The sequence below is a fragment of the Cyprinodon tularosa genome, unplaced genomic scaffold (assembly GCF_016077235.1).
Source record: "Cyprinodon tularosa strain WSP-4 unplaced genomic scaffold, ASM1607723v1 ctg99, whole genome shotgun sequence".
Classification (NCBI taxonomy): Eukaryota; Metazoa; Chordata; class Actinopteri; order Cyprinodontiformes; family Cyprinodontidae; genus Cyprinodon; species Cyprinodon tularosa.
Genome location: NW_024039773.1, coordinates 779,753 through 803,935, shown reverse-complemented (window position 1 = coordinate 803,935; position 24,183 = coordinate 779,753). Strand labels below are relative to the sequence as shown.

Genomic DNA, 24,183 nt, shown 5'->3' with positions numbered 1-24,183 from the left:
TGCAAATTCTTGTGAGATTTTGTTAGTAAAATAGATCGATACCGCGTCAATATATCAACATAAAATGGCAACATTTCGGGAATTTTCGGGGGGATTTCGTAGCATAACGATGACATATAGCAATATTTCATTAGTAAAAGAGATTAATATGGTGTTTTTAAATGGCAATATATCAGCATATGAAGATATTGGGATATTTTAATGGATCAATATTTTTTCCTTCGTCTTTAGAAGTTTTTAAGTCTGTAAAAAAGGAAGAAGTAGTATTTTTTTTTTTTTTTAGACTTTAGAAACTCAGAAGCTGATCAAATATCGGGTTAAATATCGGTGGGGTGGCCGATGTCCGATATTCAGTTTTAAGGCCGATACCGATAGGGGGCCGATTATATCGTGCATCCCTAATCTTCAGTGTCCCCTACTTACACCCACCCCACTCTGATATGTATTTGTATTGGTTATCTGCATTTTCACAATGGAGGCATTCATATTATCAAGTAAAGATCGACTAATGCAGGTTTGTTTGATGCCGATGCAGATTTTTTTTTACATCCGCCAAACCGATCCCAGATATGTGCTGCGAATACTTTTGACCGATTCTCTGTTGCTTTTTCTTCCACACTTTACATGATTAATTTATACAAAAATAACATATTTATTAACAAATCAAACAAAACACAGCAGATGGAGGGAGCAGCAATGGCATGGCTGCTGAATGCACCAATGAATCCGATACCGATACCAGGAAAAAAGCACTATGATTGGCCAAAAATATCAGCTGGCCGACACATCGTTTTATCTCTATTACCAAGATCCAACTAAATTAAACTCATTGGCTGACAGACTTGATTCTCCTTCATTTTACAATTATGCTCTGTTGTCTGTTTTCCACATAAAATCCTAATAAAATTAGCTAACATCTGTTTTTTGTAACGTCGCCAAATGTGACGAAGCTCAAAAAGCGTCCTTCCTTTTTAAAGGTGACTGTAAAACTGGGTGGGAATCCCACAAACAGAGGTGTTGACACTGAATGTTTCATTAACACTTTTAAGGTCTTGCTCTTATCATCATGTCCAGGGCCGTACTTATCTCACAAAGGTGGGTGGGGGGGCTGCATGTGAGGCCAAACAATAGGCTGGACTGAGTGCATTCCCTTAAAGGTGTTAGGTTACATGAGCCTGGTGCATTTATTAGAGGATTTCTGCCTATAGGGGGGGTGGGAGGGGGTGATCTTTATCTATCGGCTTTAGAGAAATGCTGCGTCACTTATAGTTATTTTGAGCGTTGCAGGTTAACAGCAAACCTCAAAATTCACAGCAAAAGTTTTTTTAAAGAAGGCAAATTCTCTAATAAATATAAGCACTTAATTTTAGCAGGTAAATAAGATGTAGTTAAAAAAGTAAAAAGAAAAACAATCCACTAAACGAAATGACAAAAAAAAAGTTGATAAAGCCTCAAATTCAACACTATTTCAGACATCTTGAGTTGAAAAAGCTTCCCGGATGGAAAGAGAAATGACTTCAAACGTAAAAACAAAGTTCAAGGGTTTGTTTTTTTGCTTTTTTGTTACGACTATGACCTGGATGACTGGGAATCTTCACCAAAAGATCTGGTTTTGCCCTTGAAATAAAATGATTACAAATCATACACTTAAATTAAGACAATGGAGACGTTTCTGGTTTTTTTTCTTATAATAAAAAAAATCTTTCAGTAACAAATTATTATTATTACCTGCTCAAAACATGGAAAAGAAAAATGTTCCTACTTGTAATTACATTTCTGCAATGTAAGGCTTTTTTTTTTTAGCAACCAAGATAAAATAATCATGTTAGAAAGCCACAAAAGGGTTTGATAATCCTTTTTTAATGTTATCTCAACAATAAACTATGCACAAAATAGTTTGTTTTAAGTTTGTAGTTTGATTTTTATACAATTTTAAGAAAGGGTTAGACTTTAAGGTTCAGCTGTAAAAAAAGAAAATGTAATTTCATGTTTCTATAAAGTAGATTTAATTCAGAAGTGACTGTACATTCTTTATAGGCCTTATCTCCCCTCTGGATTGATTTTTTTTAAAAGGAGACACAAAAATGCAATTATCCTAACAAAGAAAATGCTAATCCCTGAGCCAGTATGAGTGCATGGGTGGGATGCATCTGAAATGACCCGAGAATGAGTGTGAGAATGCTTCTGAGGTATTTTCACACCAATAAGCTCCAGGAGAGCTCGGCTAAAAACAGCCACTTATCATCTCTGGCGAGTGCAACTGAAAAAACAAAACCATGCTGCATTCAAAGACATGCATTTCCCCCGAGCACTCTTCCTGTGACGAGGTGGCACGTAGAAAAGGGAGATGCATTGACTGGACCAAAAAAAAAAATCTGGTCATGCAACTTGCTGTGTATAGAGTGAATTTTGTTCCATTATTGTTGAAACGCATTATGTAAATTTAGAAAATAAAAAACAGAAAAAAAAAACTTTGAGATTCTTTTCATTTTTAATTCTTTTTTTAAATAAATATTTCTTTGAATGTATAATTTTTTTTGTTTCAGAATGAGTTCTGCAATTAGCATTATCTTTCAAACTGCATTTTACAGATCACATTCTCTCTGCTTTAAGCCCTGAAAAAAACAACTATCACTTTTGACCAATTAAAATGTTGCTAATGTTCAGCAGACCAATAGGAAGGTGTCTTCACTCCTCATTCCAGACGAAGTGAATAGAATGATCTGTAAAATACAAGTTGAAAAATGCAATTCCTAAATCTTAATATGAAAATGAGAAAAATAAAAAACTGATAAAAATTTGTATTAAATTAATAGAATATAATCATTTAAAAAATCTTAGGAAATCTCAATTATTATTTTTAGATTGCATCTTTTTTCATGTATAAAACTTTTTTTTTTTTTGCAACAATATTCGTACAAAATTCACTCCATATAAGAATAATTTATAACGTGTACGCTACAGTTCAACCAATATTTTTACGATTTACCTTTCTTTTTTTCTCCAGATTTTAGTATTTCACTTCTTTATTTTCTCCTGACTAGTGTTGCAGACTTCCTTTTCACAATCGTGTTTTGCAACGACTGCATCATGTTTTTGACTGCTGCACTTTATGGAATGGAAATGGTCATTTACTGTCTGAAAGCTGTACTAAACGAATTTTCACGAATTACACAAAGTGTATACAAAATGACAAAAGGTATTAGTCATAAGTCTGAAATATTCTTCTCTCTCACATTTTTTGTAGTATATGCACTCTTTTTATATTGTCTGTCATATTTCTATCTTTAATGGCACCTTGCTCTAACCATTTGTACTCTATATAAGCTACTGGAACCAGAATTCCCCTGAAGAAGTGAGTAATCCCAAGCAGAGATGGGAAGTAACGAAGTACAAATACTTTGTTACTGTACTCAAGTAGATTTTTATGATATTTTTACTTTACTACTTATTTTTATGGCGACTTTTTACTTCTACTCCTTACATTTTTACACAAATATCTGTACTTTCTACTCCTTACATTTTAAAAAAAATGGCTCGTTACTTTAGTTTTGAATCATTTCAATGGAGTTACCGTTATTATTTTTCACGTCATCAATACCAAATTCAATCTAATTGGATGGGAATCTACGTTGCATTTGACGCACCACTACAAGATGAATCGACAGATTCGGCGGTATTCATTGGCGGCAAATCATTGCAGCTTGGTGGCGGTGGCGTTAGCATAGTAGCATGGACGACGAGATGATTGAAAATGAACACAACGTAGATCTAGTCCTATTGGCAGACATCCATTTAAAATGTAGGCAACGGCATGAAAAAAGTGGTTTCTACTTTTACTTTTATACTTTAAGTAAATTTACAAGCCTGTACTTTGTTACTTTTACTTGAGTAAAGAAGTTTAATCAGTACTTCCACTTTTACCAGAGTATTTTTTAACACAAGTATCTGTACTTTTACTCAAGTACGGAAGGTTTGTACTTTTGCCATCTCTGATCCCAAGGGATAAATAAAATCATATCTTTTCACTTCTGGGGGGTGTGAAGCTGCATTTCTATTGGTCAATGCAGGTGCTAAAAACAATGTTTTTTAAATTTTGCTTGAAGTTAAAAGAATGCAAACTGTGATGCGCAATTTTCAGAGATGGCAAAAGTACTCACTTTCCGTACTTGAGTAAAAGTACAGATACTTGTGTTAAAAAATACTCTGGTAAAAGTGGAAGTACTGATTTAACTTCTTTACTCAAGTAAAAGTAACAAAGTACAGGCTTGTAAATTTACTTAAAGTATAAAAGTAAAAGTAAAAAGCACTTTTTTCATGCCGTTGCCTACATTTGCCGCCAATGAATACCGCCGAATCTGTCGATTCATCTTGTAGTGGTGCGTCAAATTCAAGGTAGATTCCCATCCAATTTGATGGAATTTGGTATTGATGACGTGAAAAATGGTAACGGTAACTCCATTGAAATGATTCAAAACTAAAGTAACGAGCCAATTTTTTAAAATGTAAGGAGTAGAAAGTACAGATATTTGTGTAAAAATGTAAGGAGTAGAAGTAAAAAGTCGCCATAAAAATAAGTAGTAAAGTAAAGTAAAAATATCAGAAAAATCTACTTGAGTACAGTAACGAAGTATTTGTACTTCGTTACTTCCCATCTCTGCTGTGTAGTCTTCCATTAGCTCTCTACTGTGCAGATGTTTTTATATCTAGGGGAAATTCCAGGACATTACAACTTATTTCTTTTTTTTTTAATCCTTTTTTGTACTATATGCACTCTTTTTATATTGTCTGTCATATTTCTGTCTTTAATGGCACCTTGCTCTAACCATTTGTACTCTATATAAGCTACTGGAACCAGAATTCCCCTGAAGAAGTGAGTAATCCAAAGGGATAAATAAAATCACATCTTTTCACTTCTGGGGGTGTGAAGCTGCATTTTTATTGGTCAATGCAGGTGCTAAAAACATTTTTTTTTGCTGCTTGAAGTTAAAAGAATGCAATCTGTGATATGCAATTTTAAAAACATCTAACTTGAAAAACTAAAATGTAAATTAAATGTAAAATAGAAAAAAAGAAGTTCCTATAAAACCTGTTTCATTTCTGGATTAATTCAAATTTCTGTTGACAAAACTTGTAATTTGCTCGCAGCAATAAAGGAGCAAAATTCCCTCCGTCCTGCACTTGCAGATATCAGTGACAGTATGCCTCCATTATCAGACCACCAGCAGATTCATAGTTGGGGGGTGCGTTCACATATGCTAATAAAGCAGATGTCCTCAGCACATTCCAGGCAGCCTATAAAAACAAAGCCTCTTTCTTTTTCCCCCGAGGAGCAATGGCACATCTCTGAGTGTCTCTGACTGTCACAAAGCTTCATAGAAACATTGAGTGTTATAACCAGAGCACCCCCCCCCCGTCCCAGTACCTTCCCACCGTCTCTAAAACAACCACAGCAATTTGATCTCTCATTTTGGGAACACTCTGCATTGTTTGGCCAAGGTGTTGGTCGCCTGTCTGTAAAACTTTCCATGACACTGGAAGTTTCGGGATACGACTCTTGTCCAGTGTGCGCAGCTCCCTGCTGAAATTCATCAGCCATTGTTGTCTCTGCACAGGCATTTATGATGTCACTGCAAACATAAGCTTTGTCCTCAGATGAAGGATCAGCCAGGGTTCATGCCCCTACGGGGTCAAACAAACAGCAAATATGGACAGGCTAGGACTTGGATCATGAGGCTGAGTGGACATTATGGTGGCAGGAAGGGAGACAAGAGGGGCGGAGCCACATTTTATTTAGATGCCCTGTGTTAAAATGATGCGTAAAGTCATTCTGGAACCCAAACTTCATAACAGAACATCCGCTTTATACAGCATTTTATATTAAAGAAAGCAAACAATCATAAAGATCCTCTTTAAAATGGAGGAAAAACTTGGAAATCTGGAAGAAAAGTGCCAAAGTCCAAAAAAATAAACCAAAATAAAAACATCAATCATTATAAAGCCCACATTCCTCAAAGTTCTTCCAGGCAGCTCCAAATCCTCTTTATCTTCTCAACGAGAATTAATGTGGCAGCAGTATCTCTGTGCATTAAAGCGCTTTGGAAGAAGCAAAGTAAACACTGACTAAAGATGCATCCCCCCCCTTTATACACACCGGCAGAACAATGGCTCGTATGCGTAAAGATCAGATTTCCATCATGTTTGTTATTTTAGGATAAGGCATGTGTGAACAAAGAAAACAGTTTGCTTGCTTGTAGCTGTTTGTCGAAACTTGTGGAATGTGAAAAACTGCGATGAGGATGTGTGACTGCTTTCGTTTGGATTCAGGTTATATGAAATATATTTGTTCTATTGGGTCAGATGAGCCTCAGAGATGAGATTGAGTAACACTGTGTGAGTTTCATGCAAAATCAGGCAGTGTTTCTGATGCTACAGGCCTGTTTCTCTTCCAAAGGACTTTGAAACCAGGTTCAAGTGTTTGAAATGAGCAACTCCTTAAAATACCAGGACATAAAGGATAAATATCTTGTGGCTGAGACTGGTTGGGATTTGTCAACAGGGTAATAAAGAGTCCCCAGACCTTAACCCTACAGATGTGTAGCATAAACTGGAGAGAGGAGAGTAAAAGAAAAGCAAAAGGCAGTGGTGGATATAAGAAATGTAGGGCCCAAGGCGAAGGCAGGCATGAGGCCCTCAGACAACACGAAACAACAGCCAAAAATACAGATACAGATATTTAAAGGCATACTATGCAACATTTTTCAGTTAATTAATGTGTTCCATAACGTTTTGGATGATTAAATGAGTAATTTCAGGTCGAACAAAGGTTTTCTCGGCCGCCCTGGTGGTCTGTGGGGGAAATACCGTACTTGCAATTGCAGGAGCCCTCGGCCCGCTCAGAAGTCTCACGCATCGCGAGAGTCGGTCTTGTTACACGCCCCCAGTGAAAGGCATGCTCGTTGCTAGCGCAGCGGCGATATTTGTGCAGTTATCATGGCGGAACCAGCGAGAAAACAGCGAAAGCCCATGCATAACAAATAATGTATGAAAACATGCAAAATTTTCAAACTCGAAAATTGGAACAAAATAGTCACTTAACGCAGTAGACATGGGGATTCGTTGCGTTCGTCTGTCTGCTAAGCTCAAAACAACCGCGCCTGGCTTGACGGAGAAACCAGGAGAACAGCTGTGCATATTTACGACAGTGCACAGCCTGGCAATGTGACAATAAAAATAATTTTTGATGCCAAAAAGAGCCCAACAGATTTTACTTCACAAGTGGAGCAGTACGGCTATCGCCACGGTGTTCCGCTTGAGTTATGAATATAAATAGCTTTATTATAAATCATGCAGGGAGTATTAGGGATTATGTGGACACTGTATTGGGAAAGTAGGACAGGAAAAGGAGAAAAGATGAAAGAAAGAGGAGATAAAACCGAGACAATGATAAAACATCTTCAGTCAAAGGAGCATTAAAACTGGGCAGTGACGCTCAAAAATTTCCATTTACAAAATATTTGTTTTTTGCTTGCAACAACAATGGAACAGAATTTTCCCCCATAAGCTTAAACATTGTTAAAACTAAATGAAAGGAGAAGATATGTAAATTAAATAGGTTTAATCATATTATCTGGTTATATACATCATTAGTTATAACTTTGTACATTTTGGGGTTTGACTGAAATTATTTTTTTTCATTCTAGGTTTCACTTTTAACATTTAAATGTCTCAGAATGAAACAAAAGGCCAACCTATAACAGCCTGATTTGCAAACTGATGGAGGAAGACTCCCCTATGAGTGGGAATAATCTGAGGCTGTCACTTAACACCCTCATCTAACCCAGAGTCATACTTAGCAGGAGTTCCCAACATAACACAGCATTCTACTAAATATGGAATAAGCGAAAACAATTGAGCAATTGTTCTGGCTTCAATGCATGCCACCGTGTGCACGGCCAGAACCCTGCAAACACGCATTTGTTTAGAGCTGGTGACACAGAAACAGGACTAGAAAAACAGCAGCCAAAAGTCTTTGTTTCTGAATCACAAAAGCTGATAGCTGCTTATTTGCATTCAGAGGATCACAGTTGCTGTCAGACAGTGAGACCCGCAGTGTCATAAAGAGGGGAAAAGGACATTATTATACGAGGCTGTGGCTGTTTGCTCCGGGGGATGAGATACTGGAGCGTTCTCCTGTACGGCACTGAATTTAGGCTAATTTTTCTGCTCCCTGAGGAATGATTTAAGATCAACTTTATTCTTAAAGAACATTAAACTACTTCCTCATAACTAAAGAGAGACATAAAAATGGCTTAAAATGCTTCAAAGCAGCAGAAAGAAAACATTTCAAACCTTATATATCATGAATCTCCCAGATAAATTAAAACTTTTTAGACATGGAACAGTCACACAAGATGCTTTTCTGGTTTAATAATACAGAAAAAATAAAGTGAGAATTTCTATTTTACCCTAAAGTTAAGATCATTTGTTTTTGCTGTGAAATGTGGAAATATTAGTCTCATGTATCGTTAAATCTGCAATTTTGATTTAATGTTACACTTTGCTGTAGGATGTCAATAAAGAGTCGTATTTATTTTCATTAGAAATTAATAGTTACTACAACTAATAGTGAACAGCTGTGGTCAGGTACTGACAAGCGGTGGCCTCGTGGTTAGACAGCAGAGCATTTGCATAAAATGTTGTCAGTTTGAAACTCAGACCATTACTGTTCCTGAATCAAAAGGGTTCAATTCAATTCAGTTTATTTCTATAGCGCCAATTCACAACACATGTCATCTCAAAGCATTTTACAGTTCACCAGATCATACAGTCAGATTGATTCAAAGTTTTCTATCTAAGGAAAACCAGCTGATTGCACCGACTCATTGATTCGACGGCAATCCCTCACTCTAAGCATGCTTGTAGTGACAGTGGAGAGGAAAAACTCCTTTTAACAGGAAGAAACCTCCAGCAGAACCAGGCTCAGTGGGAGCAGCCATCTGCTGAGGCCCACTGAGGTTCAAGGAGACAGAAGCAGACATACAGAAAGAGCTGTCCGAGCTCCAACATCTATAAACAAAGGTGTTGATGGCTAACCTGACTCCACCAGATGGATTTGCTCCGCATATCCATCTGGAAACATTCCGTTGAAGTAATTTTGGGAAGGGGCGAAAATACTGGTTAGCTGATTGGCCTATGTTGGTGATAGACGGGCCAAATAAACCAATCAGATCAACGAAGCATATGACGTACTAACAGAGCGACGACGAAAACACAACCACAAGCCAGGCTACTCTTGCCAAAAGCAAGAGTTGCTCTTGCCAGAGCAAAAACATCTTTTCCTCTGAGAAAAGCCTCCAGAGTAGTGTTTTGCTCTTCTTTCAATTCAATTTCAATTCAATTCAATTCAGTTTATTTCTATAGCGCCAAATTCACAACACATGTCATCTCAAGGCACTTTACAGTTCAACCAGATCATACAGTCAAATTGATACAAAGTTTTCTATCTAAGGAAAACCAGTTGATTGCATTGACTCATTGACTCAAATACAATCCCCCACACTAAGCATGCTTGTAGCGACAGTGGAGAGGAAAAACTCCCTTTTAACAGGAAGAAACCTCCAGCAGAACCATGCTCAGTGTGAGCGGCCATCTGCTGAGGCCGACTGGGGTTCAAGGAGACAGAAGCAGAGATACAAAAAGCAGCTGTAAAAGGCGGCCCCGTCCAGGAAACACGCAGCCAGGCAGACGAGCTCCAAGGCAGCTCCCATGCCAGAGGACGAAGAGAGCACATCCACTCAGTCACGGTCAGAGAAACAGGACCACACTGGAAAACAGGCCGATCTCCAACATCTATTAACAAGGGTGTTGATGGAAGCAGCACAGCTGATGTTTTTTTCCAGGATGACGTCACAGCCAAACAGGAACAGACGAGGCAAAGCTACTCTGAGGAAAAGCAGAGAGAGCAGAAGGTTAGAGATTGAACTAACAGATTCTGCAGAATAGGAGAACAGAGAGAGAATGAAGCAGAATGATGAAATGGGGGTCCCTATGTCCTCCAAAAGTCTAAGCCTATAGCAGCATAACTATAGAGATAGCTCAGGATAACCTGAGCCACCCTAACTATAAGCTTTATCAAAAATGAAAGTTTTAAGCCTAGCCTTAAAAGTAGACAGGGTGTCTGCCTCACGGACTAAAACTTTCAGTGAAGAAATACTCTGTAATTCCGATAAAACTTGCTCGATAGCCACGCTAACGCTAGTTTCATCGGCTGAAGCCGCCATGTTCTTTAGACTGAACTGTCGCGCTTCTCGTTGCGTCACAACTCAACCCGCCTCAAAGCCAACGCTGATTGGACGTTCGTTTGGTGAACGGCTCCAAATTTTCTTCAACGGAGAGTCTCCAGACTGATCTGCGAGTGAAACCTTGAAAGCTCGCGAGATCAGGATGGTCTCACGAGGCTAAGTTGATGGCAGCAGCACAGCTGATATTTCTCTCCAGGATGGAGTCACAACAGGAACAGACCAGATGAAGCTACTATGAGAAAAAGCAGAGAGAACGTTAGAGATTGAACTAATAGAATGATGAAAAGGGGTCCCTATGTCCTCCAGCAGTCTCAGCCTATAGCAGCATAACTATAGAGATAACCTGAGCCACTCTAACTATGAATGTGTCATCTGATTAAAAAATACAATAATGATATTTTAAGGATATGTATGATATTTTTTTTTGAGTAAAATCTCCTCAAAAGAAGAATAACAATCTAACAAAATCTGCTTTTGTTTAGTAAATTCATCTCAAAAGAGGATAAAATAGACTTTTTTTGCTAAATGTAAGATCATACGACTTCGTTAGATGGACAGTTTTTTTCCTGTGTGTTGAAATATCTACAGTATTTTACCCTTTTTTTTCTTTTAATGATCAAAGAACAAAACCGTGTAAGCTAATAGATAAAACCACCCACAGAGTCAATGTTATCTTCAAACTAGAGTTTGCCCTGCTGTGATTCAATGGATTCCACATGTAGACTAATAATGTCTCAGCAAATAATCACACTGCATTCAGAAAGGCAAATTACAGAGCATTTTTTTTGCCTGTGTGTTTGTTTTTGGTGGCTGGCTGCAAACTGCTGATCAAATAGCCCTATCATCTTGAATTTCTATCACACAGACAAAAAGAATTGACCAGAGACAAGATAAAAGCCTGCAGTGCCCTGACAAATCTAAACTCACTTAAGACGTCAATAGTGTCACGCCGAAAAGATGCCTGCATCGAAAAAAGAACCTTAGAAATCCATATCAATACTTTGCCAATCAGGTAATTTCATTAAGGCATTCAATGCCATTTACTGATGGGATAGCAAATTGTGTGCAAACAAAGCAAAGGTCAGGAAAGTATTGTTGAAGTAAGTGACAGATTGCACCTGGAGGAGAGCAGAGGGGCAGAACAACGCGTGAAGTCGCTGATTAAAGGAAACAACTTTCTAATTTCACGGGAGCCAAAGCTTTTGGACCCCTTGTTTCTGTCTGGATCTGCTTAAAAAGAACTAAACAACTTAGGATTTCTTTAAGCAGCTGTGAGTGGAAATTGCTTCTTTTTTGGTGTGTGTTGGGGGGGGGACTTTTATGGCCCCATTCAAAGGCTTACATCTCAAACACAGGAAGGAAGGAACAGAAGAAGGGCCATACAGTATAAAGAGGTTTGTTTTTTTAACTGCTGCTTTCCAGACAGGACGTTTAAGCGGAGCATCATTGGGGTTCGACTGATACAGCAAATAAATTAAGATATCTAATATAAAACCAAACCGAATACGACAAACCCCCCCCCCCCCCCCCCATGGTTATCCAACCCTCGTCCTACTGAAGACATACAGTGGGTTTTAAAGACTCTCTGGGGGTTCAACCCCCACAGACAGCAGCTCTGATGTCACATGTGGAAGAGGGAAACGAGTGGACTCGGGGGGTGGGTCTGGTGGTGCGACCGGCTCTCAGGATTATGGCCTGGAAGCATGTTAGATAATAGATCAAAGAGATACACCGGAGACCCCTTCTTGTCTTTTTTCCTTTTTTTCCCACAAAACACAACTTTTTTTATGATGGCTGGTGACTTCTGGCTTCTTTTATTTTCATCAAATGGTGCTACGCCCTCAAAAGAAAATAAATAAAAACCTACTGGTTTTATTGAAGGGATTTAAATGCTGCTTAGAACGGTGTACTTTACATAAAGTAAACTACTGTACCCTTTGCAGTGTCTCTTACTAGTGACTAATAACACTAAGAATAATTGTCTTGATGCCAAAAAGAGCCCAAAAGATTTTACTTTCACTTGTTTCATGCATATAAATTGTTTTATTATAATTATGCAGGGAGTTTTACAGTTTATATGGACACTGCAATGTAAATAGAGCAGAAAAACAGAAGAAGAAAAAGGGAAAAAGAATAAAAAAAGAGAAAAGATGAAAGAAAGAGCAGATAGAAAGGAGACAATGACAAAACATTTTCAGTCTCCTTCCTGACCTGCAACGAGATGACAAAAGAATAGCACAACCGAAAGACATGGTACGAGACATGCAATAAAGCAACACCTTTAAACTATCGCTGAAGTAGTATTAATAAGTCTGACATGTACTCTGTGTTACCTGAAGTTATGAATGTGGGGTTTCTTTGACTAGTAACACTAAACAACCAATTAAACTTTAGCCTCACAGTGCAAAAATGTAATATACTCTTGAAACAAATATATTTTCTAATTTTAATTTGTAAAGTAAGAAAATTAGCCAATGGAATAAGATCAATTTTGTGCAAAATAACCTTATTTCAAGTGCATATTATCAGATTCTCTTATAATAAGGGGAAAAATACTAATTCTATATAGAGATAATCTTAATTAGCGGCTCAGATTAAAGGAAAATCCTCCTATTTTAAAGGGAGCCTCATCTAGTTGAACACGATGGACTAAATATGTTGCTATTTTCCTTTTATACAATACGACTCTACAACGGCAATAACTTGTGCAATGTATGATGTGCAATTACTATTTGATACCCTGTGCAATAACCTGTTTCTCTATATTTGAAACCAGTGCAATAACTATATATATATATAAATATTCCTCTATATATATACCCATGTAAACACACTGTGCAATAACCCTGTATAATGATCCTACTATATATATAAAAAAAGCTGATATATATAGACGCACTGTATATATCCCATGCACCTATTTCTTCCTGTGGCACATTCTTTTTCTTTAAATATATGAGCTGATGTAACGACTGTTTCCCCACTGTTAGATCAATAATGTCAATCAATCAATCAGTTAACTTACAAACTACCATAACATGTACAATTTGTTCATAAATGATCTACCCTTTGCTATGGGTCGCAGGACCCATGAAGGTCCACATTTTTTTCACATGCAACTTCATCTGACCAGGAACTACAGAGGAAAACTAGCCTTTTGGGTAAACCTGGCATATTTTACTCCTCTACTGTGATGTTATTATTTATTAAAATGTTTAAGCACTGCATAAGCACGTCACCAATATCCCTCTAAGTGTACTTTTTACAATCTGCGGTTGTTATTTGTGGTGGGTCAGTAATGGAAAACCAGTCACATGCTGTGTTTGTGCACATAGACATGGCCAATAAAGTTAATGAGTTATAAAGTCATCAAGAAGAATGTTTGGTGCCAGAAAAAAAAAAGATCACAAACAAAGATACCTAAAAAGGCATTAAGACCCTAATTTCAACAGTGAAGCATGGCAGTGGCAGCATCATGGTTGGGAGATGTTTTCCTCCAGCTGAAATTTTTGTTTTTGCCAAAGTGGAGCTAATTTAAAACTGTTCCTGGTCTAAATACCACTCCATGCTGGAAATTTAAATAACAAAAAGCTACTGTGTTCATCTTTAAGACAGGAAGCCCGTCTCTCAGTGAAACAAAAAACATCCAAACGGCTCAATAAATACTGGTCGCTGTCCCTCTGCACTGCAAAAACATTCTACAAATGAGTCAAAATGTCTTAAAATAAGTGTATTCACCTTTAATTTAAGCCGGAAAATAAGAGGATCTGCCAATGGAATTAGCGTTTTTACCCTTGAAATAAGATAATTAGATATTATGCACTTGAAATAAGAGATTTCAGTTGTTTTTTTCTTATTTAAAATGTTAATGGTCTTATTCCATTGGCAACGTGTCTCACTTACCTGCTCAATTTAAGAAAAAATCCACTTATTTTAAGAAATAATTACTAACTTAGATTAACATTTTTTGCAGTGTGCACATCTGACAGGATGCAGGGCTTATTTTACCAAGTCAAAATACAAATATAAGCTTGTCAAAAAACATTTTAAATCCTTTTCTGAACAAAGCAGATGGAAGGTTTTTCCTTTTTTTGTCTCCTTACCAACTAAAATAACACACAAGCTTATTTGTTTAAACTTATCGGTATATTTAAAATGAAACCGTCACACATGAGGAGGAAAAAGCATCCTGTTCTGGTTGCCTGCTGATAAAAACTAACCCAGCTAAATTAAATGCTGTGGTTTTGATGAATTATTTTGATCTTTGATTTCACCCTAAATGCAAATAAAAGTGGTTTGCTGCGAAAACAAATAAAAAAAGGAGGAAAAGTTCTCAAAATAAGAGCCTTTTCCTTAAGTTTGAGAATGTAAATAAGATGATCCACCAATGGAAAGAGGAGTTTTGCCCTTAGAACAAGATAAGGTAGCCTTAAAAAAAAAAATTATATGTAAAATGATCTTGCTCTTTTGGCATTTCCTCACTTCGGTGCTCAAATCATGAGAAATGCACTTATTTAAAAGAAAATTGATATATTTAATTTCTTATTTTGCAGTGTTATAAAATGAAGAAGCAAAAACAAGTTTGCTAAAGTGCAGCTGTCTATAACCTGAAAAGCCTTTATTTCCTGCAGAGATTGACCATATTTATCAACATACACTTAAGTGATAATAACGATTTAAAAAAAAAACCCTCGGTAATTATTCATCAGAAAAGATGAAAGGACTCTCATATGAATCAAGAATTTCCATTAGGAGCAAATTCATGCTTCCCTTTGTCAAAGACAAACACCATGTTGACAGACATCTTCATGAGGAAGAAACTTTGCTGGAGTTTGTGGTCCTGCTGAGCCTGAAAATGCAGCAGCGCGCTTCAGCAGATCCATTAGCGTCAGGATGAGAGAGACAAGGGAGGAAGAAATCAATTCAGGGTGGCCTCCTATTCAGGTGCAGCATCATCTGTCTGTGAACACAGAGTGCTGACATCTGTATGTGAAAAAAAAAAGAATAATAGATGGCAGCAAGCAAAACAGGCACTTTATTGAAAAATCCATGTAGCATGGCTTTTAGACTCCTAAAACCTGACAATTGATCTAATGTTATTTACATCTGTTTTTCAGATCAGGGACTTTAAAAAATGCACATAGTTTGTAGAATCATACAGTTTAGCTCAGACAGCTTCCGACTTCACTTTTGAGACTTTGCTGCCCCCTTAAGGACAAACCAGAACAATGCACGAGCCCCAGAATCTGCAAAGATTTAACTAAAACTGAAATAAATCTTGGAAGAATCATCCATCCATCCATTTTCTGTCACATTTGCTATTTTCCTCACCTTTATATGTTTGTTTTTTGTAATGGAGAGCTTCATTTGGCCAACTTTTTCTTTTATTATTTTCCCCAGAGGTCAAAATTATACTAATTAAAACCAGCTTTAACCATTCCCATGTGGAAGTTTCCACCTGCTTTTCATTGATATGATTTTCTTTTATCCAGAACATTTTCAAACGTCAATAAGGCTTAGAGTCAAAGAAGATTCCTGTTGTAACTATTGAGCCTCGTTCACTGCGGCGCTGGTTGCGTCACGCTGACCTGCCGCTGGTATGAGAGGTCAAATAACTAGACAGAGTTATGACAGCACTTGTTGATGGCCTCTGTTTCCTTTGTTCCATGCAGTAAGATCTGAGCCACTGAGTCCTGCACCCCCTGAGGTGCTTCTATTATGTCAGGTTGGGTGGAGGTTTACGGAGGACCCAAATGCAGAGACTGAAGATGAAGTGGTTTCTTGCAGATTTAATAAGAAAAAGGGTAATAGAAGGAAAAATCCACGAACATATGTAAGTCCACACCAACTGAGAACCAGGAATACTCACAACAAGGGGCAAAGAAATGACAACAAACCGACAATAGTGACTGAACAGGAGGTGTATATATGGGAGACAGAAACAAAGACCCGGCTAATTAGCAGATTGGGAGCAGGTGTGAAAAGAGGAGCCTAGATGGGAAAAGGAGACTTACACAAGATGGCAACAGAGGGCAAACAAGAAATACCTAAGAACTCAAATACAATCACAACGAAATGGAAATAAAACCAATGAAAACTTAAAGATAAAACTTGAACAGAGCCAAAACCATGACATATTATGTTTCTGTTAGAAGGAGCACACAATTGATTTCACTATTCTGTTGTAAGGATACGTGTAAAACTGGGAGGAGCTTGTTTCATTGCGATTTGGCCATTTTGTGTGACCCCATGTGCGGAGGAGGCCGCTGTTCAGCTCCGCTGTTCCTCCCGTCTTACTCCGCTCCGACTTCCTCTGAGCTCGAGGAGAGCATGCGCGATATTATTGTTCAATTTATAGGCCCAAACATACAGAAATTAATACTTAGATGTCACCATTGTGTGCATCAAGGACGGACAAGAAGATGAGTACAGAGAGCTGGAGAACCGCTTTGTGGCATGTTGTGAAAACAAGCATCTGATCCTTAATGTCAATAAAAAACAAGGAGATGATTGAAGTTTTCAGAAGAAACAGGAACAAGTTGAATCCTGTTGGATACCCCTGGCTTAGAACCTCTTCTTCCTTTTAGAGTAATTCTTGTTAAACGATGTCCAACGCTGAATCCTCAGATGTTGGTAGATTTTATGATCTGCAGATCTGGTATCAAACTTCACACTCTACAGATTCATAACACTGATTTTAGGGTTCTGGCCTGAAAAGATAAAGTAAAATGAACTTTTGATTAAAAAAAAAAAAGTTTAATGACAAAACTAGCAGGGAACCATGAGGAATAAATACCATGGAGCTGGGAGCCTGTAGTGGTTCTGAAGGTTTCCGTAAACAAACCATAAGACACTGTTTAAACATCTGAATGGAGAGAGCTGAAGACAAAATAAACAGATAAGACAACAGAGAAGGGAAGCAACCCAACAAGTAAAGAAACATTACTAGATCAACAGCAGCGAGTAGTAACTAGTTACATTAACTTAAGTAACTTAAATCTTAAACTAGGAAAGTTACCACTGAGATTAAAAATCTGTTTTTCAGGGGAAAACTACCTTTATAAGTAATTATCCTTTACTTTTACCTAAGTAATATTCTTTCACAGGAATATTAATCTAGGTGTAATATTACTTAGGAACATTTATCTTCCTGGGTATATATTGGTTATTTATTCTCCAGGTGCACAGTATTTATATTAATTATTCTTAAATTATTAAAGTCAGAATTCTGAGATTAAAGTCAGAATTCTGAGAGAAAAAAAATCACGATTCTGAGATTAAAGTCAGAATTCCTACTTTTGTCCCATGTTAAACTGAAATTAAATTTAAAAATCAGTTTACTTTTTCCTTTTTTAGTGGCCCTATTTCTCTTCCGTGGATAAGCTTCCGTGTAATGATGTCAATAACAGTAGCTGTAATAAAACCTGGTCTAAATTTATCCTACACTGGTTGTGTATATTATTTTAAGTGAATTTAACCTTCAAAGTTTACCAAAATGTCATTCAAAGTGCACTTACTTTTCACTACATTACTTGAGTACATTTATTTTTACAATAATTCTGATACTAAAGTACAAACCATATTAGATACTTTAAGACTTTTACTCAAGTAACATTTCAGTCGGTGACTTGGACTTTTACCAAAGTCATATTTTGGGGCGGTATTTATACTTTTACTTGACTCCGAGATTTCAGTACTTTATACAACGCTGCTTTTCTATTCTATTCTATTCTATTCTATTCTATTCTATTCTATTCTATTCTATTCTATTTGTAACAGTTATGGGCTAGGAAGCTAACTGCGGCCACAAAAGCAGCATCAGAAGAGTGTCCTTTTAAGGAGCCTGAGGAGTGAACAAAAACAGAACGCAGTGCTTTTAGGTTTGGTGGATGTATATTAGGTGGTTGAATAAAACAGAAAAATTACAGCAACACAATATGACAAGAGAATTGACTCAAAACAAATTAATTTTAAAATCATAAAGTCCATAGTCCATTACTAGCTCGCCATCTTTAGATCCAGATGAGGATCTGATCCAAAGGGGAAAGAAGAAAAAAAAAACCCCGGCCTTTTCAAAGAGAGTGGGGTGTACTTAGCCACAATCAGCTCTGGCAGAATCCCAGCGATGGTCCAGGAAAGCAATGCCAATAATTCCAGCAATCAAATCAATAGGGTTAAAGATTTCAGTTGGAGAAATGCAGAAGACACCAGCAGCAAGCCACAATCACAGTGGAAACAGGTGAGGCTCCTTAAAGGAATAGTACACCCAAAACATGATTAGCCTTCATTTTCTACTCACCCCCATGCTGAACAACACTCTGGAGTACTTTTTTGATATCTCAAATGCATCTGGAGATCTGGGAGGCTTCTTGCTGTCTGCTGACATTCAAATAATGGAGGTCTATGGCGCCCGAGGCAGAAAGGTCCGTAAAAGTCCACAAAAAACGTGTCAATATTCCTCCATACTGCTCGTCCAATGTATTCCAAGTGTCCTGAGTGGGTAGTGTCCAGAATTTACTCGAAACGAAGTCATTTAGAATGTTTTTAGAGCATAAACAGTAGTGTATAGGATTTCCTGAAAGCGCGTTCACGAGTCTACGGAAACCGCTGCAGACCAAACCAGATGAAAGTGCGCATTCAGCGTCTGCTCTGCCGATAATGCAAGCGTAGAAGAAGAAATGTGCTGTTTACCTGTGCAAAGAAAGAAACAACGAAAGAAAAATGTCTGAGGACTTCAGTGTTGAGGAAGAGCATGAGTTCTTTGCCGAGCTGAATGCGCTGGTTTGGTCTGCCGCGGTTTCCGTAGCGTCGTGAACTCGCAGGCGCGCGCTTTTAGGAAATCCTATACACTACTGTTTATGCTCTAAAAACATTCTAAATGACTTCGTTTCGAGTAAATTCTGGATGCTACCCACTCAGGACACTTGGAATACATTGAACGAGCAGTATGGAGGAATATTGACACGTTTTTTGTGGACTTTTATGGACCTTTCTGCCTCAGGCACCATAGACCTCCATTATTTGAATGTCAGCAGACAGCAAGAAGCCTCCCAGATCTACAGATGCATTTGAGATATCAAAAAAGTACTCCAGAGTGTTGTTCAGCATGGGGGTGAGTAGAAAATGAAGGCTTATCATGTTTTGGGTGTACTATTCCTTTAACTGCATGCTTGAGGCGGGGCTTTAAAGAAGCTAACTAAATTGGGGCAACACAGGAAGTGGGCCTGAAAAAATAAAAGTCTCTGACTAATTGTGGGTTACATATTCTATTCTATTATTCTATTCTATTCTATTCTATTCTATTCTATTCTATTCTATTCTATTCTATTCTGTTTACTTCACCAACCATTAGTAACTAAAATGATTTGGAGTTCTGGTGAAAATGCTGTAAAAATGTACATATTGTAACTAGAAGTTCTTTATCCTAACATGTCTGTTATCTACTGTAATAATTGATTTTATCAGTCAATGCTGAATAAAATATGACAAACGTTTCTCTATCATATCCTCCATCCAAATGCGGGAGCAGAAACTATTTGCAAGGTTAACGCAAACATCCTGTTTACACGAAGAACGCCGCGACTCCAGACGAATGCTGAAGAACTGATAGAGAAAGTCAGTGAGATGAAGATTTCCTGGTAGAACATTTCCTGCAGAGACTCTGCGTTAAATTGTTTAAACATGTTTGAGAAAATGTATAAATTCCTCAGAGTCCTTCTTTACAGTATGAACCCAGAGGCGCTGTTGGCGGCGTTACCATCAGGATGCATTAAACCTATTTCCTCTTGGATCAAAAAACTCATCTTACAGGAAAAACAAGTTTGCTGCACTATGGTGCATTTTTTTGCTCTTTGAGTGCATGTCATATTTCAGAGCTTCACAACTTTACATTCCAGAATCCACTGAAGTGTGAAGATAACAATGGTCCTCCTTAAGCTGATGTATTTTATATAGCAGCAGGATAAAATAACCCAACCTGTCAGTATTTGCCTTTCAACAAATAACTTCATGCTAAGAATGAAGCTGTTTAATGGTTTGGGAAATCATGCAACATGTCAACAGAGCCGCAGAAATAGAACAGGTTCCTGTTAAAGCAACATATTTCCTTGTTGCTCAAAATAAAACATGAGGTGTCACCATACATGTTGATCATTCCAGATTAAAGACAGCCCCCAGTTTTTAAAGCTCCTGTCCTTTCTCTTCACTGGGTATCTGTTTGAGGATTACACACAGCAAAGGTAACATCCAGCAGCCTCTCCATTTTATTGCTTCACCTCAGATTTTTTTTTACGTTATTTTATCCATCGTTAAGGTTCTTTATGAAATCAGGACTTTAAACATTGTCTGTCCTCAGATGGCATCTGCTTTACATTTGGTGTTCCTCCTGGGCTCCGTCATCGGCCTCCTGACTGTAGAAGCTGTGAGTGAAATTAACTTTGATTACTAACAAGGAGCAAACGGTAGAAAACTGAATAACTTTGGACCAAAAGCAGGAAAGGAAGGAGACAAAAGATCCAACTGGTTTCTGGTTCTAACTGTGGTTCTGTTTTCACAGGCGCCTTATCCAGCTGAAACCCTCAGGGAGGCAGGTTGGTTCTTCTCTCTCTTCTTTCAATTAACTTCAGAATCAGACCTTTTATAGATATGTAATATTAGATCATTTTTATGAAGTAAATTCTAAAGAATTCAAAGGCAAAGAAGTTCTTTAGTCATCGACTAATGACAGATCTGTAAAACATGAAAGTCTGGCTAGACATGAGGAAAATAAGTCATATTTTAATCTGTGGGTTCGTTAGCTTTGTACTTTAAGTTGATCTTGTAACTTAATGTTCACGAAAGAAGATACTGGTTAGCTGATTGGCCTATGTTGGTGATAGACGGACAAAATACACTGGAAAAAAAATCGAAATCTAGAAGAGTCGTTTTATTCTTAAAATAACTGCATCTGTTCTGGAATTGAGGACGCAAATGAGACATTTTGCCAATAGAACAAGACAATTTACAGTTAAAATAAGAAAACACAATTACATTGTTTTATTTCAAGCGCATATTATCTAATCCTATGTTAAGAGTAAAAATACTCATTCCATTGGCAATTAATCTTATTTACCTGCTCAAATTAAGCGGAAATACACACACATTTAAGACATTTTTACATATTTCTAGATGGTTTTTCCAGTGTAAACCAATCAGATCAACGAAGCATATGACGTACTAACAGAGTGACGATGAAGAGGAGCAAATTGATAGATCAAACTCTTGCCGAACCCAGTTGAGAAAAGAGCAAAAACATCTTTTCCTCTGAGAAAAGCCTCCAGAGCAGTGTTTTGCTCTTCTTTCAGTGAAGAAATACTCTGTAATTCCGATAAAACTTGCTTGATAGCCACGCTAACGCTAGTTTCATCGGCTGAAGCCGCCATGTTCTTTAGACTGAACTGTCGCGCTTCTCGTTGCGTCACACCTCAACCCGCCTCAAAGCCAACGCTGATTGGACGTTCGTTTGATGAAACGCTCCAAATTTTCTTTAACGGAGAGTCTCCAGACTGATTAGCGAGTGAAACCTTGAAAGCTCGCGAGTTCAGGATGGACTCACGAGGCTAGGATTTCATAAGGATGAGTTGGAGAGAACCCAAACAATAGCTACTGATAAATAAACCCAAACTTCTTAGCTCTGCAGACAGATTCAAACTTCTCCTCATGTCTCTGTCTTGAGTTATAAAGATATAAACATTGTTAACTAGTTATTACAGGATGCATTTAAATCGTTTCTGTTTCCTTAATATTTTATCCTGTTTACAATCTTCTTTTACTGCATTAAACCTCAAACTTTATGCTATTCCGGACATTTTGAATTGAAAAACCTTTTTGGATGGGTAGCGAAATGTTTTTACATTTAGAAAGAATGTCCAGTAGATTTTTTTTTTACTTTTCTGGAATGACTATGACCTGGATGACAGGGAATTCTCACCAGCAATCTTCTTTTAATTGCAGCTGCTGTCTGTCCTGCTCCTTGTCCTCCTGGTTGGACACAGTTTGGCTCTCGTTGCTTCATTTTCTACTACCAGTCCAGTACATGGACTGATGCAGAGGTACTGAACAGATCCCCAACTTTACTGAAAATAGTGGTTTTTGTAGATTGTTTTAGCTTAGATCTAGACTTGTATTTGCAGATAATCTGATGTTATTTTAAAAATTATTTCCTGGTGAAAATGAATAAACAAATCTCTATATTTCTTGTTTACTTGCAGTGTCTCATCTGTTCCTTTCTTTTAGAAATTCTGCATTTCTATTGGTGGGAATCTGGCCTCGATCCACAACGCAGATGAAAACATCTTTGTCAGTGAGCTCGTGGAGAGAGTGACCGGCAGTAGTCGTGACACCTGGATTGGAGGCTACGATGCAGTCACTGTAAGTCCTGTAAACACAGTGTTGTTGTTGCAGTGTTCTATTGTGCCTTTAATCTATCTGATGATCTCTGTCGTCAGGAGAACACGTGGCTGTGGAGCGACGGCTCAAGCCTAGAGTTTGTAAACTGGTATTACAACCAGCCAGACAATGGTCACAATTCAAGAAATCAGCACTGCATGGAAATCAACTATGCAGGTAAATAAATATTTACTGGACTTTAAACTTTTTATTGTATAATATAAATGAAACTTTTTTCTTTTGCCTCTGGTGCATTTTAAATGACTTTTTATTGTACAATTGCTGGTGAAAATTCTCAGGCATCCAGGTTATAGTCGTTCCAAAAAAAATGTGAAACTGTCACATTTCCAATTCAAATTGTGACACTGCACACTTGGCAACATTTACCACCCATCTGCATGTAGATATGGCACAGAAATCTCTGATAACTCATTATATGTGCAATAATATTTAGCTTTTAAGTAGTCAAGATTAACTCTGATGCAAATAAAACATAGGAGGAACACTCACCAGTGGAACATTCAGACAAACAACGCCTTGTTTTGGCTGAGAAAAAGCATGTTTTCTCAGCCAAAACAAGGCGTTGTTTTGGTCCACTCTATAAAGCCTCGAGCTCAATGCTAATCCAGACGTTTCGAATAGAAAACGCTTCCTGCATGGGAAGCGAAATGTCTTCAAACTTGGAAACAAAGTCCATTGGGTTGTTTTTTTTTTTTTACAATTTCACTTAAATAAAACTAGTGAGAAACAGATATAAAATACAAACTTAATATTTTTTATATTGTTTTGTTCCCAACAGGACAACACTGGAATGACATGCCATGCAGCACAAGGATGCCTTTCATTTGTTCCAGGAACCTCTGAAGCGTCTGTGGACCACGAATCACTCCAGGCTTCATCTGTCAGATCCACACAGAGCAGCTGCCTGCTCTAAATTCGATCATTTTGTTAGATTCCTCTTTTCCTTGATTAATTAAAGTAAATATCAACTTTTGCTTGGTGGTTATTTAAAATCATGACATTATTTTGATTTTCTTTTGAATAATTTAAGTAATTAAATAAGAAACAACTAGAAACATGGAAACAAAACAGAACTCGTCCAGTCATCCAGGGTCATTTATTTGTCCGGGAGAGGATGTTCTTTGTGATGCTGATGTCCTCAATGCATTTGTTGATGTAGGCTGACCCTGTCATGGCATACTCATCAATATTGACCTTGTTGTCATATGTTGCTGCAACTTTGAACATGTTCCAGTCGGAGCATTCAAAACAGTCCTAGAGTGCCTCCATCGCCCTCTCAGTCCACACCCTCATCTGTTTCACTCCAAGTTTTGCTCTAATAAGCAAGGGCCTGTATGCGGGAATTAGCATAACAGCTAGGTGGTCATAAGAACCGTAGTGGGGGCGGGGCCTGCTCTGAATGCATCTTTTATGTTAGAGTAAACCAGGTCTA

General features: G+C 37.6%; 1 protein-coding gene across 1 annotated transcript in view; it reads left to right on the top strand.

Annotated features, from left to right (window-relative positions):
• The window catches only part of LOC119777208 (macrophage mannose receptor 1-like), a 54,703-nt gene that overhangs the window by 24,244 nt on the left and 6,276 nt on the right, over positions 1 to 24,183 (top strand). Inside the window, exons 2-9 of the mRNA XM_038276015.1 lie at positions 20,463 to 20,542; positions 20,659 to 20,724; positions 20,860 to 20,893; positions 22,296 to 22,393; positions 22,578 to 22,712; positions 22,790 to 22,907; positions 23,530 to 23,577; positions 23,986 to 24,083. Coding sequence (XP_038131943.1) covers positions 20,659 to 20,724; positions 20,860 to 20,893; positions 22,296 to 22,393; positions 22,578 to 22,712; positions 22,790 to 22,907; positions 23,530 to 23,577; positions 23,986 to 24,083 — 597 coding nt within the window. The 5' untranslated portion in view covers positions 20,463 to 20,542. The remainder of the gene's footprint in view (positions 1 to 20,462; positions 20,543 to 20,658; positions 20,725 to 20,859; positions 20,894 to 22,295; positions 22,394 to 22,577; positions 22,713 to 22,789; positions 22,908 to 23,529; positions 23,578 to 23,985; positions 24,084 to 24,183) is intronic.